Source organism: Lynx rufus, unplaced genomic scaffold, assembly GCF_022079265.1.
Source record: "Lynx rufus isolate CCGP_SWC_20201006 ecotype Redwood Valley unplaced genomic scaffold, mLynRuf1.p SCAF_3, whole genome shotgun sequence".
NCBI lineage: Eukaryota > Metazoa > Chordata > Mammalia > Carnivora > Felidae > Lynx > Lynx rufus.
In genome coordinates, this window is record NW_025814845.1 from 162,584,425 (window position 1) to 162,597,770 (window position 13,346).

Sequence of the window (13,346 nt, forward strand, 5' to 3'; positions counted from 1 at the left end):
TCTGGCTGGAATCTCAGTTTCCCCGGTTGCGGTCTTCTCTGCTATATCCAGCCTCTGCACTAAACATTAAGCCCTGCTTCTGAATCATGGGAAAAGCCAAAGTATGAGAAACCTCTGTGCATTTCATTGAACCACAGAGAATATTATCATAGCTATCCTGCTCGCACAGATTGGATTGGGAGTGCAATGTCATGTACATGCCACGTATGGCACAAACACTATGGGAGCCAAAAGGAAAGATGAACTCTACAGCATGGTGGCAGGCAGGGAGGCTGCATGGAATAGGAGGCACTTAACTCCATCTGGCTGTGATCTACATTTTTATTTTTTAATTTTTAAATTCTTATTTATTTATTACAGTTTATTTATTTTGAGAGAGAGAAGGAGGGAGAGCATGAGTGCACATGTGTGAGTAGGGGAGGGGCAGAGAGAGAGGGAGAGAGAGAATCCTAAGCAGGCTCTGCTCTGTCAGCACAGAGCCTGACAAGGAGCCCAACACAGGGCCCAAAATCACGAACCTGTCTGATGACCTGAGCCGAAATCAATAGTTGGATGCTTAACCAACTAAGCCACGCCGGCGCCCCACTTTTTTTTTAAGATTTTATTTTTAAGTGATCTGTACACCCAACATGGGGCTTGAACCCACAACTTGAGATCAAGAGTTGTACACTCCATGGACTGAGCCAACCAGGCTCCCCTAGCTCTTTAAAACTAAAAAGGTAAAAGAAAGATAAAGGATAAAAGAAAAGAGATGGTAAAAACAAGATAAAAATGATGTTAAAAAAAAAAAGCTACTATTGGTGTTACACACAGATCTCAGTTTCAGAGTAGCTAATAATCATCCCTAAGATTTATTAAGCACTTCCTAAGTGCTGGGTTGTTCTGCTTGGGTTGTCATAGGAATGAACTCCTGTAATTCTCACAGCCGCCTATGAGGTAGGTTCTAGGATGAATTGAACTGACTTGGCCAAGGTTAGGCATTGTTAAGTGAAGTCTGGCTAACGTGGAGAAATCCTCCCTTGCCTCAGACGAGGGAGCTGATGGAAGATGTCCAGTTCTTCTCTTAGCGCTGCTCCTGTGGAGACTAGTTCCTAGTCCTTGGCTTTCCATGTCTCAACTGCTGGGACATCTGATGGTCTAGAAGGGCATTTAGGAGAGAATGAAGTAAGGATTCACTCGATCTGCCATTCATTCCACAGGGTCTATTGAGAGCCTGCCAGATGTCAGCCACGCTGCTAGATCCCAGGGAAGAAGAAGAGTAAAATACAGCCCTGCCTTCAAGGAGAGGACATAGTGTTAGTTGTGTAAAAAATAATGACTGTAATATGATAAACACCATAAGGAAAATCTACATAAGTACTGTGTCATTACACAAATGACAGTGAGACAGGGAGAAAATCAGGAGAGCCTCCAAGGGAGGAGATATTTAAGTTAGGTCTTACAGGATCTATAGAAGTTCTGCAAGCCAAAAAGGTGCAGAAGTCATGAGCTTTTCCCAAGCACAGAACTACCCCAATCTCACACCAGAGCAAACTGACAGGAAACTCTCTCCAGTCACCCCCGTATACCTCGCTCAAAATAAAGACAAAAGTGATGAAAGCCTCTCCTTTTCTCCTGTCCCTCTCGGACACGGAAAGATGCTCCCTGATTCATATCACAGAGAGAATAAAATTCTACCTACTTAGGAGAAAATCACATCTCAGGGCAGCTTCCACAACTGAAATGCTTGTTGTTTTGTTTTGTTTTGTTTTGTTTTTTTAATGCAGTTCTTCTGTCTTGTCTGCTATTTCCGTTACTTTCCTCTGGTATATTTAGACATTTTTCCTCCATCCTCTCAACCAAAGACCTTTGTCAAGCACAAATTTAGCGACATCCTGAGAAAGTCCTCTATGGGGAGCTATTTTTATTTTATTGATTTTATTTTGGAAACTCATTTGTCTCCCTCCTTTCTACTTCCAGAGAGTAATCAAAACCCTATAAATCATAAATAGATTATTAACACCAACTCACTAAGACTACACAAGAAAGTACTTAGTGCCAAGGTTAGGAAAACTGCACTGCAAGCACCTTAAAGGTAATGGAAAAATGAAACCACCCTTTCTTTACTGATAAAGAGTTGAGCCCTTGGCCTAAATATTATCATGTGAATAATTACTATGACAACAGATGTCAAATTCACTCACCCAAGAAGCATTTACTGAGCACCTACTATGCACTGGGCACAGTGTAACATGCTGGGCTAGTCACTGTTGGGTGTACGCACCAATAGGACAGTAAGATTCTGAGTGAGTAGCTGAGAAGAGTTTTCTGTTCTACCCCCTTTGTCTTCCCGAGGAAAATAAAACCACCTGAATGTCTGCCAAGGCCAACATCTCAAACTAGCCTTGTTTCTCCAACAGCTGATTCCTGTTTTAGATCAACAAAAAGGCTTTATGGGATAGATCCCTGGAGCTAGTCTTTGAGAAGAAATTGGAAACCAACCTGCTATCGAAGGGACAGCCTTGCTGTAAAGGTCAGGGAGATCTTCCCAAAGTCTGATCATTTTCCACAACTTGCAATGGCTTGTTTTCAAGTCTGTGGATTTATCTCTGACCTTCTTTCCTCAGCATCTTCTTTTCCTTTTTTCTCTACAGCCTCACTCTGGCCTTAGCAAAGGAGGCAAGCTTGGTCTTCTTGGTCAAGTGGACCCTGACTAAGAACTGAGCAGGAATTAGGAGTTAGGAATCAGAAATCCTGCTCTGTAAACTTGGGCAAGTCATTTTGTCTCTCTGACCCTCAATCTCTTCATCTGTAAAATAGAGGCAATGCCTAGTTCCTGGGTTGTTAAGAGGTTAAATGAGATCATATGTGTGAATGTGACTGGTACCTTCTCTGGCGTGTAGTAGGGACTCAATAAATTTCATTTCTTGCTGCCACCTTTGTAGGCTTTTTCATCCTTAATGACAAATCCTGTTTCTTAGCCTTAACAACTCATGGATATAATGGGAATGTGGGACACATAATGTGTCATGTTGTTATCTTTAAGGTTAAAATGAATCAACATTAGCTTGGTTTTAAGAATTTCACACCTGGGTGGCTCAGTCGGTTGAGAATCTGACTCTTGATTTTGGCTCAGGTCATAATCTCACAGTTTGTGAGTTCAAGCCCCATGTCAAGCTCTGCGCTGACAGTGCCTGCTTGGGTTTCTCTCTCTCTCTCTCTCTCCCCCTCCTCCACTCATGCTGTCTGTCTGTCTCTCTCTCTCTTTCTCTCAAAACAAATAAATAAATTAAAAAAAAAAAAAGAATTTCACACCTGACTTTAAGATAATTGAAGATCCCAGGGATGCCTCAGGGGCTACAAATCAAGGCATTATTTGTTCCTTACTACCTCCTGGTCTTAGTATTAAACTAAGAATAACTAGGAGATTATTTCTGTAGTAAAAAAGTCTTTAGGAGCACCTGGGTGTGTCAGTCAGTTAAGTGTCCAACTTCAGCTCAGGTCACAATCTTGTGGTCTGTGAGTTTAAGCCCCGTGTCGGGCTCTGTGCTGACAGCTCAGAGCCTGGACCCTGCTTCGGATTCTGTGTCTCCCTCTCTCTCTGTGCCTCCCCTGCTCTCTCTCTCTCTCTCAAAAATAAATAAACATTAAAAAATGTAAGTTTTCGACTTACATTTAAATGAAATTTGGTGCTGGATACTAGCTAGATATTTATGACTGCTATTTCAGATAATGTATGTAAGAAAGGACAAGGGAATATACATGATATGGATTTGAAATTGCACTGTTCAGAATTAAGAAAGTTTTTTTCCATTTTTTTCTTAGTCACAGATTAACTTTGATATTTGGCCCTGACATACCCCGTGCTCTCCCGTTTTCTGCAATGACACAGCTCTCAGCCTGGGAACTGACTACTTCAAGGTAGAGCTGATGTTTGTAAAGGGCTTTGAGAATCTTGGCCAGGTCGTGCTATATGAACATAGGATATTATTTCTAAGCCCTTACTATAAGAAGGGAGAGACAGGAGATTAGTCTCCAGTTGCCCCCAGGATTTCAGACAGAGCAGGAAGTGACCAGAAAGCCTCAGACCTCTCTAGCAAGATAGAGGACGGGGGGGGGGGGGGGGGGGGAGGGGGGGGCTCTGAATCCTCACCCTGACACGGCTGACTCAGCACATGTCTTCTTCTTCCTGGGGCATGGGGCACTGTCAGCATCGTGATGGACACACATCTTGGTAGAAATCCAGGGAACCTCTCCAGATGGATGTGTCAGGGAGAACATTCTGATTTCCCAGGTCTGGTTACAGAAGGACACCCCGTAAGGGGTACAACCAGTACAGGAGAGTACAAGTGGAGGATTCAGGGCTTCTGACTCTAGTCCAGTGCTCTTTCTCTTCCAGATACTCCAAGGTAAGCAGCAGTCACCAAGAGTTCCAGCTAGTCCCTTTCTCCTTACTGGTCAGAAACAAAACCTAAATCACTGTAGATCGCTTTATGTGCTCCCCAAGGATTCAACGCATCCCTTACTCATCCCTTACCCCGCTGCCCCAGGTGGGAGCCCACACCCTCCTACTTCTCCCTAACCCACACCACCACTCACGGCTGCTCCCTCCCTTTCGGTCTCAGCTTTAAAGGTGGTCTGCTCAGAACTACCTCCCCTGTCCATCCTGTGGTTCGCTATCATTATACCCAAACGGCAGTGCCTTCTTGTGTGAGGCAGCCCCAGGCCGGGAGCACATGACAGTGGTGTGTTCAGCCTTGGGTACTTGTGGAATGCATTAATTCCCCGCAAACTGTGAGCCCAATGAACCACTACCACTCTGTTATCTCTGGCCACAGATGTTTATCTTGTGGTTGGAGGTCCAGTTAAGCAACACAAACCCTTCTGACTGAAAAGTCCCTCACCCTAGGGCATGCCCCAGTTCCCTTAGAATGGTTTGTAAAACCAGTTATTTGTTTGGTGGGGTTTGCATGAAGGCAGGGGCCCCAGAATTGTAGCTATCCACCTTCTCTGCAAAGTGGAAGCGGGCATAAGAAAAGACAGCTGTGCCTGGAGGAGAGAGGAACCTGGATCCAAGAAGCAGGCAAGTTTGTTCCCAGCAATCTTTATGCTCCAAATGGAGGAAGAGTGAGATTGGACTTGGTGGCTGAGCTCACCAACATCGTCCACTCAAGACGGAGCTAGCACGTAAAAGCACAGTCCCAGCCAATCTGTCTCTTTGTGTCTGTCCCTGGGACTCACTGCCTGCCTGAGACCTGCTCAGATTCTCCCAGGATCACCTGAGAACCTTTTAGTTGCAAGTGACAGAGAATGCAACCCAAACTGGCATAAGCAAAAATAGAACGTATTGGCTTTCACAACCTGGAAAGTCCAGGGACAAGCCTAGCTTTACATGCAGCTTGATCCAGGGACTCAAGCAATATTCCTGGGGCCCAGCGTTCCCTCTGTGTGTCTCTGGGCTCCTCGTCCTCTGGGTTGACCCCATTCTCATCTCAGCCCTCCTCTAATGGCAGCAAGGTGGCCATATGAGCTCCAGCCTCAAAGTGCTTCCTGTGTTCAAGTTCAAGTTCTCTTTCAAGAAAGAGAAAGGCCAGCCTCTTTTCCAGTGGTTCCAGAGGATGCATGGTATGTCATTGTTTCCAACTTGGTTACCTGCTGTCCCTGATCACAGTGGGCAGGTGTGAGGTACAGCCCCATTTCTGGGCCAGAAAGAAGAGTCAGATCCACCCCCAGCTGGTGGGTGACAGTGCAGTGAGGAGGTTCTCCATGAGGAAATGGGGGGTGCTCTTACCGGGAGAAGGGCAGGTGAATTGGAGGCAGCAGGCAATACATATCGACTTTATTTCTTAGTTCATTGTTCTCCTCTTTCTGTGAAGATCTCTTGACATGCCACTTCCTCCTCGAACAAAGCCTTGCATAAGTAGAAGTCAGCCAAAGGCTTCTGTTATTACAGTTCATCTTCATTCCATAATTTCTCTCCCCGTTTGTCACCGAACTTGAACACTGTGTAACATGCTTATTTGTATAATTCCTCCGCCTTTTGTCAGATATTTTACCAGTAAGGCCAACTTTTCTGTTTTTATTGTCTTCATTTTCTTTTTTTACCAGAGGAAAAGATGGAATAAAGCTAGTTTTAGCCTGAGTACAGAGTCAATAAGCTTTATAGCTATCAGCTATAAATCTCTCTTAAAAAACAGAAAACAAAAAAAAAACAACCAAAAAAATGAAATACTTAGGTATAAGTCTAAATATGTATGGGGTCTGTAAGTTGAAACTACAAAACACTGATTTAAAAACATCAAAGAAGACCCAAATAAATGGAGAGAGAAATGATATTTCTGGATCAGAAAACTCATATTATGATGTCTGTTCTCCCCCAATCAATCTATAGATTCAAGTCAATCATAATTAAAATTTCAGAAGGATTTTTCTTGTTGATAGCAACAAACTGATTTAAATTTTTTTAAGTTTATTTATTTATTTTGAGAGAAAGAAAGAGAGAGAGAGAGAATGAGTGGAGGAGAGGCAGAAAGAGAGGGGGACAGAGGATCTGAAGTGGGCTCCGTGCTAACAGCAGAGAGTCCAATGCAGGGCTTGAACTCACGAACTGTGAGATTATGACCTGACCTGAGTCGGTTGCTTAACTGACTGAGCCAGCCATTCAGGTGCCCCTGATTTAAAGATTTATATGGAAAAGCAAAGGAATTCGAATAGCCAAAACAATTTTGAAAAAGGAGAATACAGTTGGAGGACTCACATTACATGATTTCAAAACTTACTAGAAAGCAATGGAGATTAAGAGAGTGTAGTACCAGGGAAAGGAGAGACACAGATTAATGAAATGGAACAAAGAACTCATAAATAGACCCATGCACATATACAGTTAATTGATTTTTGACAAATGTGCAAAGGTAATTCAATAGAGAATGTTTAATCTTTTCAACAAAAGGTGCAGAAGCAATTGGACATCCATATGTGAAAAAACTCAAAAACCTCATTCTATATTCACATCACAATAAAAAAAAATTAACCCCAAATAAGGATTTAGATCTAAATGTAAAACCCAAAAAACTGCAAAATTTCTAGAAGAAAATATAGGAGAAATCTTTGTGAGTTAGGCAAATATTTCTTAGATATGACATAATTCCTAAAAAATAAAATTGGTAAAATAAGCTTCATCAAAGTGTAGAACATCTGTCTTATGAAAGACACTGTTTAGAGAATTAAGAAACCACAGACTGTGGGAAAATATTTGCAAATCAAATATTTGATGAAGGGCTCTTATCCAGAATATATAAAAGAAGTCTAAAAACTCAGTAATAAGAAAACAAACAGCTTGATTAAAAAATATGCCAAAGATTTAACAGCCACTTCACCAAATAAGATATATGGGTGACAAATAAGCACACGAAGAGATGTTCAACATCATTAGTCATTAGGAAAATGCATATTAAGAACCATAATGAGATACCATTTCATAACTATTATAATCAAAATAAAAACTGAGGCAATACCAAGTACTGGAGAAGACTAAAGAACTAGAACTCTCATACATTGCTAGTGGGAATGTTAAATGATACAGTCACTCTGAATATATATATATATAAATATAATATATATAAAAATATAATACTCTTATTATATGGCCCAACCATCCCACTCCTGGGTATTTACCCAAGAGAAAGAAAGAATGTTTTTCACTCAAAAAACTGCACAAAATATTTATAGGGACTTCATTTGTAATCATTAAAAACTGGAAGAATCCAGGGGCTCCTGAGTGGCTCAATCGGTTAAGCATACAACTTTGGCTCAGGTCATGATCTCACAGTTTGTGAGTTCAAGCCCCATGTCAGGCTCTGTGCTGACATCTCAGAGTCTGGAGCCTGCTTCAGATTCTGTGTCTCCCTCTCGCCCTCTGCCCCTCCCCCACTCACCCTTTGTCTCTGTCTCTCTCAAAAATAAATAAACATTAAAAAAAATTTTTTTTAAAACTGGAAGAATCCAAATACCCTTCCTGGAGAAGGATAATAAATTGTGGTATTTTCATACAAGGGAATACTACTCACTAATAAAAATGAACAAATCACACACACAAAAAATGAACAAAGCACTAATATAACATAGAAGAATCCCAAATACATTATGGTCAATAAAAGCAATCTGTATTGAAAGGCTCTCTCCTGTATGATTTCATTTATATGACCACAGGCAACATTATAGGATCAGAAACTAGATCTGTGGTTTCCAGGGGTTGGGAATGGGAGAGTGGATTACAAAGGAGCAACACGAGGAACACTTTTTGGGCAACAGAGCCGTTCTTGTGTCTTGATGGCATCAGTGATTATACAACTGTTTGCATAGAACACCATACACAAAAAGGGTGAATTTTATTGTACGTAAATTTTTGAGAAGTAAGCCAAGTGAGAGGGAAACAAAAAATGCTACTCTGGGTTCCCTTGAACATTTCTGAGATTCAGACCTGCTGCTGGTGGTACAAGTCTCCTTAGCAGGAGACAAATTATTCATAGGAAGGAAAATGCACTTGCTTTTCAAAACGGGCAGAGGAAGAGTAAAAAGAGAGAAGCCTGTGAGTACCAAGTAAACATGGTAAATACTTTATTAGTTTGGGCTCTTAAACTGTCAATCTTCATATACATGGGTTTCCATAAATAGTCACGCAATCTTTTATCCTTTAGCTTGTAGCTTTTTAATGAGCCATATCCTTTTAAATTTGTTTTCCAAGGATCAAGCCTCACAAATATTGTCTCAGATAGACAATGTCTCACCTGGAGTGTACAGTCTCATACTTTTTCAGGCATCATGCATATTTCAATATGTTACCATCTAGTGAAGTTGCCCATCTGCTGTCTCCTGATTTTTTAATGACAACATTGGCATCACTGGGCTCCAGGAAGCCTCACACTGGGCAGGCACACCCTTGAAACTTTCTGAAATGTCGTTTCATATTATCCTACATCATTACTCAACTGTCTACATGAGGGACAATGGGATAGAAGAATTTAATTTTCAGGTCAGATTTCATAAGATTCTGGATCCAAAATCTTTTTAAGAAAGTCCACTTCTGCTGTAATTGGATCATCCATACATCATCCTCTTGACCTTCATAAGCCAATCAATTAATGGTCAGGTTTGTTAATCTGGGTCCATTAGCTCCTGTAAAGCATGCTAAATGATTTCATTGTATTATGAGGAAAAATATGTAAGTATGTGAGGAAAAATATGTAAGTATCTGGAGGCTAACAATATTAGGAATATAATTTAAAACTGTAATTGAGTGGTCACAAAATAAATTCAGATTAGAACTTAAAAGGAAATTCTTGGAAAATATATTTTCATTGGGATACAGTTATGTTATCAAGACTAATCAGTGGATACTGGATGTTTCATATTAACATACTGGGTGGATGTTTGTCCAAGACTCGAGTGATATTAAAAATTGTTTGTATCCATTTTCATGAGATTAAAATATTCCTGGGCCAACTCTTCTAGAATAGACTGAGTTAGATCTATCATTGCTTTTCTTTTGTTTCTTAAGAGAAAATAGGCTGAAAAAATAGATCACCAATCAATGGTGTTTGTTGCTCAGACTCTCCATTGGGAAGTAGATATGGCAATTTTGGAAATCCCAGGTAGGAGGGCTGTGTGGGCCTGGGCAAGATCAGAGGCCAGTTGGGCTCAACCTGTATCTTGAGCTACAGATAAGGTCGTAAGATCTAAAATGGATGAATTTCCCTGTTTTAAATAAAGCACTGGATTAGTAAATTCACATAAACTTGAAGATTCCAAAGTCTAATACACTGAATTTTCAGACTAAAATTTCGGTATGCTAATTTAATGCAGGAGTGGACAGACCACAAGTTACGTTGGAACCCTGATGAATATGGTGGAATTCGTTCAATTAAAGTTCCATCAGAATCTCTTTGGCTTCCTGACATAGTTCTCTTTGAAAAGTAAGTATCCCAGAAGAAACATACACTGGTCAGATTAGGACTAGAGATGGCAAAGCCTGATTCTGGCAAAATGATTAAGAGAAATGTACAGATTTAAGTAAGAAGAGAACTGATTCTTTTTGAAATATTGTTTGACACCGTAGTAGTAGTAAAGTAATAAATACAAATAGTAGAGGGGTGGGCAAAACCCCAACTCATTAGTGTCCAACTGCTTTTACCACAGTGCAGATGGACGTTTCGAAGGCTCCCTCATGACCAAAGTCATAGTGAGATCTAATGGCACCGTCATTTGGACCCCTCCAGCCAGTTACAAAAGTTCATGCACCATGGACGTCACGTTTTTTCCATTCGACCGGCAGAACTGCTCCATGAAGTTTGGATCCTGGACTTACGATGGTACCATGGTTGATCTCGTTTTGATAAATGAAAATGTTGACAGAAAAGACTTCTTCGATAATGGAGAATGGGAAATACTCAATGCCAAAGGGATGAAGGGCAACAGGAGAGATGGCACCTACTCCTATCCGTTCATCACTTACTCCTTTGTTCTGCGCCGCCTACCCCTGTTCTACACCCTCTTCCTGATAATCCCCTGCCTGGGGCTGTCTTTTCTGACAGTGCTCGTGTTCTATTTGCCTTCTGATGAAGGAGAAAAGCTTTCGCTATCAACCTCTGTTCTGGTTTCCCTGACAGTTTTTCTTCTAGTAATTGAGGAAATAATCCCATCTTCCTCAAAAGTCATTCCTCTCATTGGGGAGTACCTGCTGTTCATAATGATTTTCGTTACCCTGTCGATTATTGTTACTGTTTTTGTGATTAATGTTCACCACAGATCTTCTTCGACTTACCATCCCATGGCCCCCTGGGTTAAGAGACTCTTTCTACAAAAACTTCCTAAATTGCTTTGTATGAAGGACCACATGGATCGCTACTCTTTCCCAGACAAAGATGAGAGCCAACCAGTGGTGAAAGGTAAAGTTCTAGAAAAAAGGAAACAAAGACAGATTAGTGATGGAGAAAAAGTTCTTGTTGCTTTCTTGGAAAAGGCTGCTAATTCCATTAGATACATTTCAAGGCATGTGAAGAAAGAGCATTTTATCAACCAGGTGAGTACGCTGGTATTCATTACACTGCTGCCATTGAAATGTGCAAGAACCAATATTCTCACATCTATTTACAATAAAATACTGTCATTTTTAAAATGTGACATTATTAGCTGTCTGCATTTCACGTGTAAAATGTAAAACAAGCCCTGACATGAATAAAAATTTTAGTATGGATCTTTAGGAAGCAGTTCACAGAAACAGAATGGGCAAAAAAGAAGCAAGTATAGATTAAGCACCATCCCTTATAATTAGACTTGACTCTATTTAAAATAATGTTTTATGTTTATTTTTGAGAGAGAGAGAGTGAGAAGGGGAGGGGTAGAGAGAGGGGGACAAAGGATCTGAAGCAGGCTCTGTGCTGATATCAAGGAGCCCAACTCGGGGCCTGAACTCATGAACTGTGAGATCATGACCTGAGCCGAAGTCGGACGTTCAACCGACAGAGCCACCCAGGCGCCCCTATTTAAAATAATTTAATTTTACATTTTAAATTGGTTATCCTGGTCTCTGGTAATTTACCTCTCATTTTTAGTTCAATGGTGGTTATTTCTAGCCATAGTATTTGGAAATAAAAGAACAGAATTAGACTTCGGGATTAATGTAAATATACAATGTTCCAACAGATATTTTGGTGAGGGAAAAGGGTGTGGTTATTTGGCTAACATTAAAAAAAAAAGTGTGGCACGAGTGTGGATTTCATACTCAAAACAGTTCTGGATTCAGATCTTACCTGATGCTTAAAACAAATTTTAAGACAATTTGTAGGGTTCAATTATTTTACTCTAAAATAAGTGCAAATTAGTGCTAAGAGCCTGATCCCATAAACAAAATTATGGAAGACATTTTTTAAGGAAACATGTGTCTATACTTCATCTAGATACTACCTAGCATATTCTTTTACTATTTGTTGTGTTTTTCACCCATTGCTATAGAACTAACATTTCAGCTATTCTTTTTTTTTTTTTTTTAGAGAGAGAGAGAGCACATGCTTGCAAGTGAGCACAAACAGGGGAGGGGTAGAGGGAGAGAGAGAAGCTTAAGTAGGCTCCATGCTCAGAGTAGAGCCGGATGTAGGGCTCAGTCTCACAACCATGAGATCATGACCTTAGCCAAAATCAAGAGTTGGAGGCTTAACCGACTAGCCACCCAGGTGCCTCTTTAGCTATTCTTAAGGGTTGTTTGTTGTTGTTTCTCTATCTTTTAAAAATTTGAATTCAAAGACTCAACTAGCTTTTTTAAAAATGATAAAAGTAACACATGATCAGGGTACAGAATTTGGAAAATACAAAAAATATAAACAGATTTAAAATAATTAATAATCCCACCACTTAAGATCGACACTTTAAACACATCTTTTTTGTGTTTTTCCCCAAGGTTTTATTCCTAAACCTCTATGTGTGCAGAATGCATTCTGGTTCTACATCAGTACCTATGTTCCCTCTCTATAAGTCCTGTTCTAGTCCATCTTCAAAAAACCCCATACAGTAGAAATGTGACATTTCTTTTCCTTCAAAAGAGGAAAACTGGCACCTGTCCTTCAGACCTCCTTGGCCTCTCAACTTGTTGCTGCTTTGACCTTGCTCTTATAGGCTTATTCCCCACTCTCTCCCAACTTCCCTTCCTCCAAAGGGACTAGATCTTCCCTCTCCCTTGCAGATTCCTGTCATCTCATGGTCACTTCTCCTCCACGCAGTTTTCTGGCATTCCAGAGATAATAGCAGCCATACCCACATGTGGAGTGGAAGAAAAGAAGGCTTATAATATTTGGCCATGAAAATTCTTTATTTATAAGTTTATGATTCATTTCATATATGAGGTCAGGAAGATCCTAGTAAGAGATACTGGCTTTTTATTTGTGGAAAAATCAGTCCTTTCCCATTTGGATCAATATTGTTCTACAAATGCATAAATGATTCAGTTGTTTCTATTTTACGTCTTCTATGTTGATGAAAATGTTCACAGGCTGTTTCCTTTGGGCACTGTTATTACGGAAGTCATGGGGGAGAATCTGAGCCTACGTTGCAGGGGATGTGTTAGGTGAATTTGAAAAATGAAGTGCTGTAAATCCAAATATTACTGTTTTTCAATCCCTTGAAATGAATTCAGAACAGTTGCCCTGCATATTGAATGGAAGGCATCTTTTTCTCTTTTGCAGGTAGTACAAGACTGGAAATTCGTAGCCCAAGTTCTGGACCGAATCTTTCTGTGGCTCTTTCTGATAGTGTCAGTTACAGGCTCTGTTCTGATTTTCACTCCTGCTTTGAAGATGTGGCTACATAGCTCCCACTAG

General features: G+C 40.5%; 1 protein-coding gene across 2 annotated transcripts in view; it reads left to right on the forward strand.

Moving 5' to 3' along the window:
• CHRNB3 (cholinergic receptor nicotinic beta 3 subunit) overlaps positions 1-13,346 on the forward strand; it is a 31,413-nt gene extending 18,067 nt beyond the window's left edge. Inside the window, exons 4-6 of one of the 2 annotated variants that reach the window (XM_047091869.1) lie at positions 9,841-9,950; positions 10,174-11,056; positions 13,212-13,346. In XM_047091869.1, coding sequence (XP_046947825.1) covers positions 9,841-9,950; positions 10,174-11,056; positions 13,212-13,346 — 1,128 coding nt within the window. Of the gene's footprint in view, positions 1-9,840; positions 9,951-10,173; positions 11,195-13,211 lie in introns of those variants that run through there. The other variant, XM_047091868.1, reaches the window with a different exon arrangement.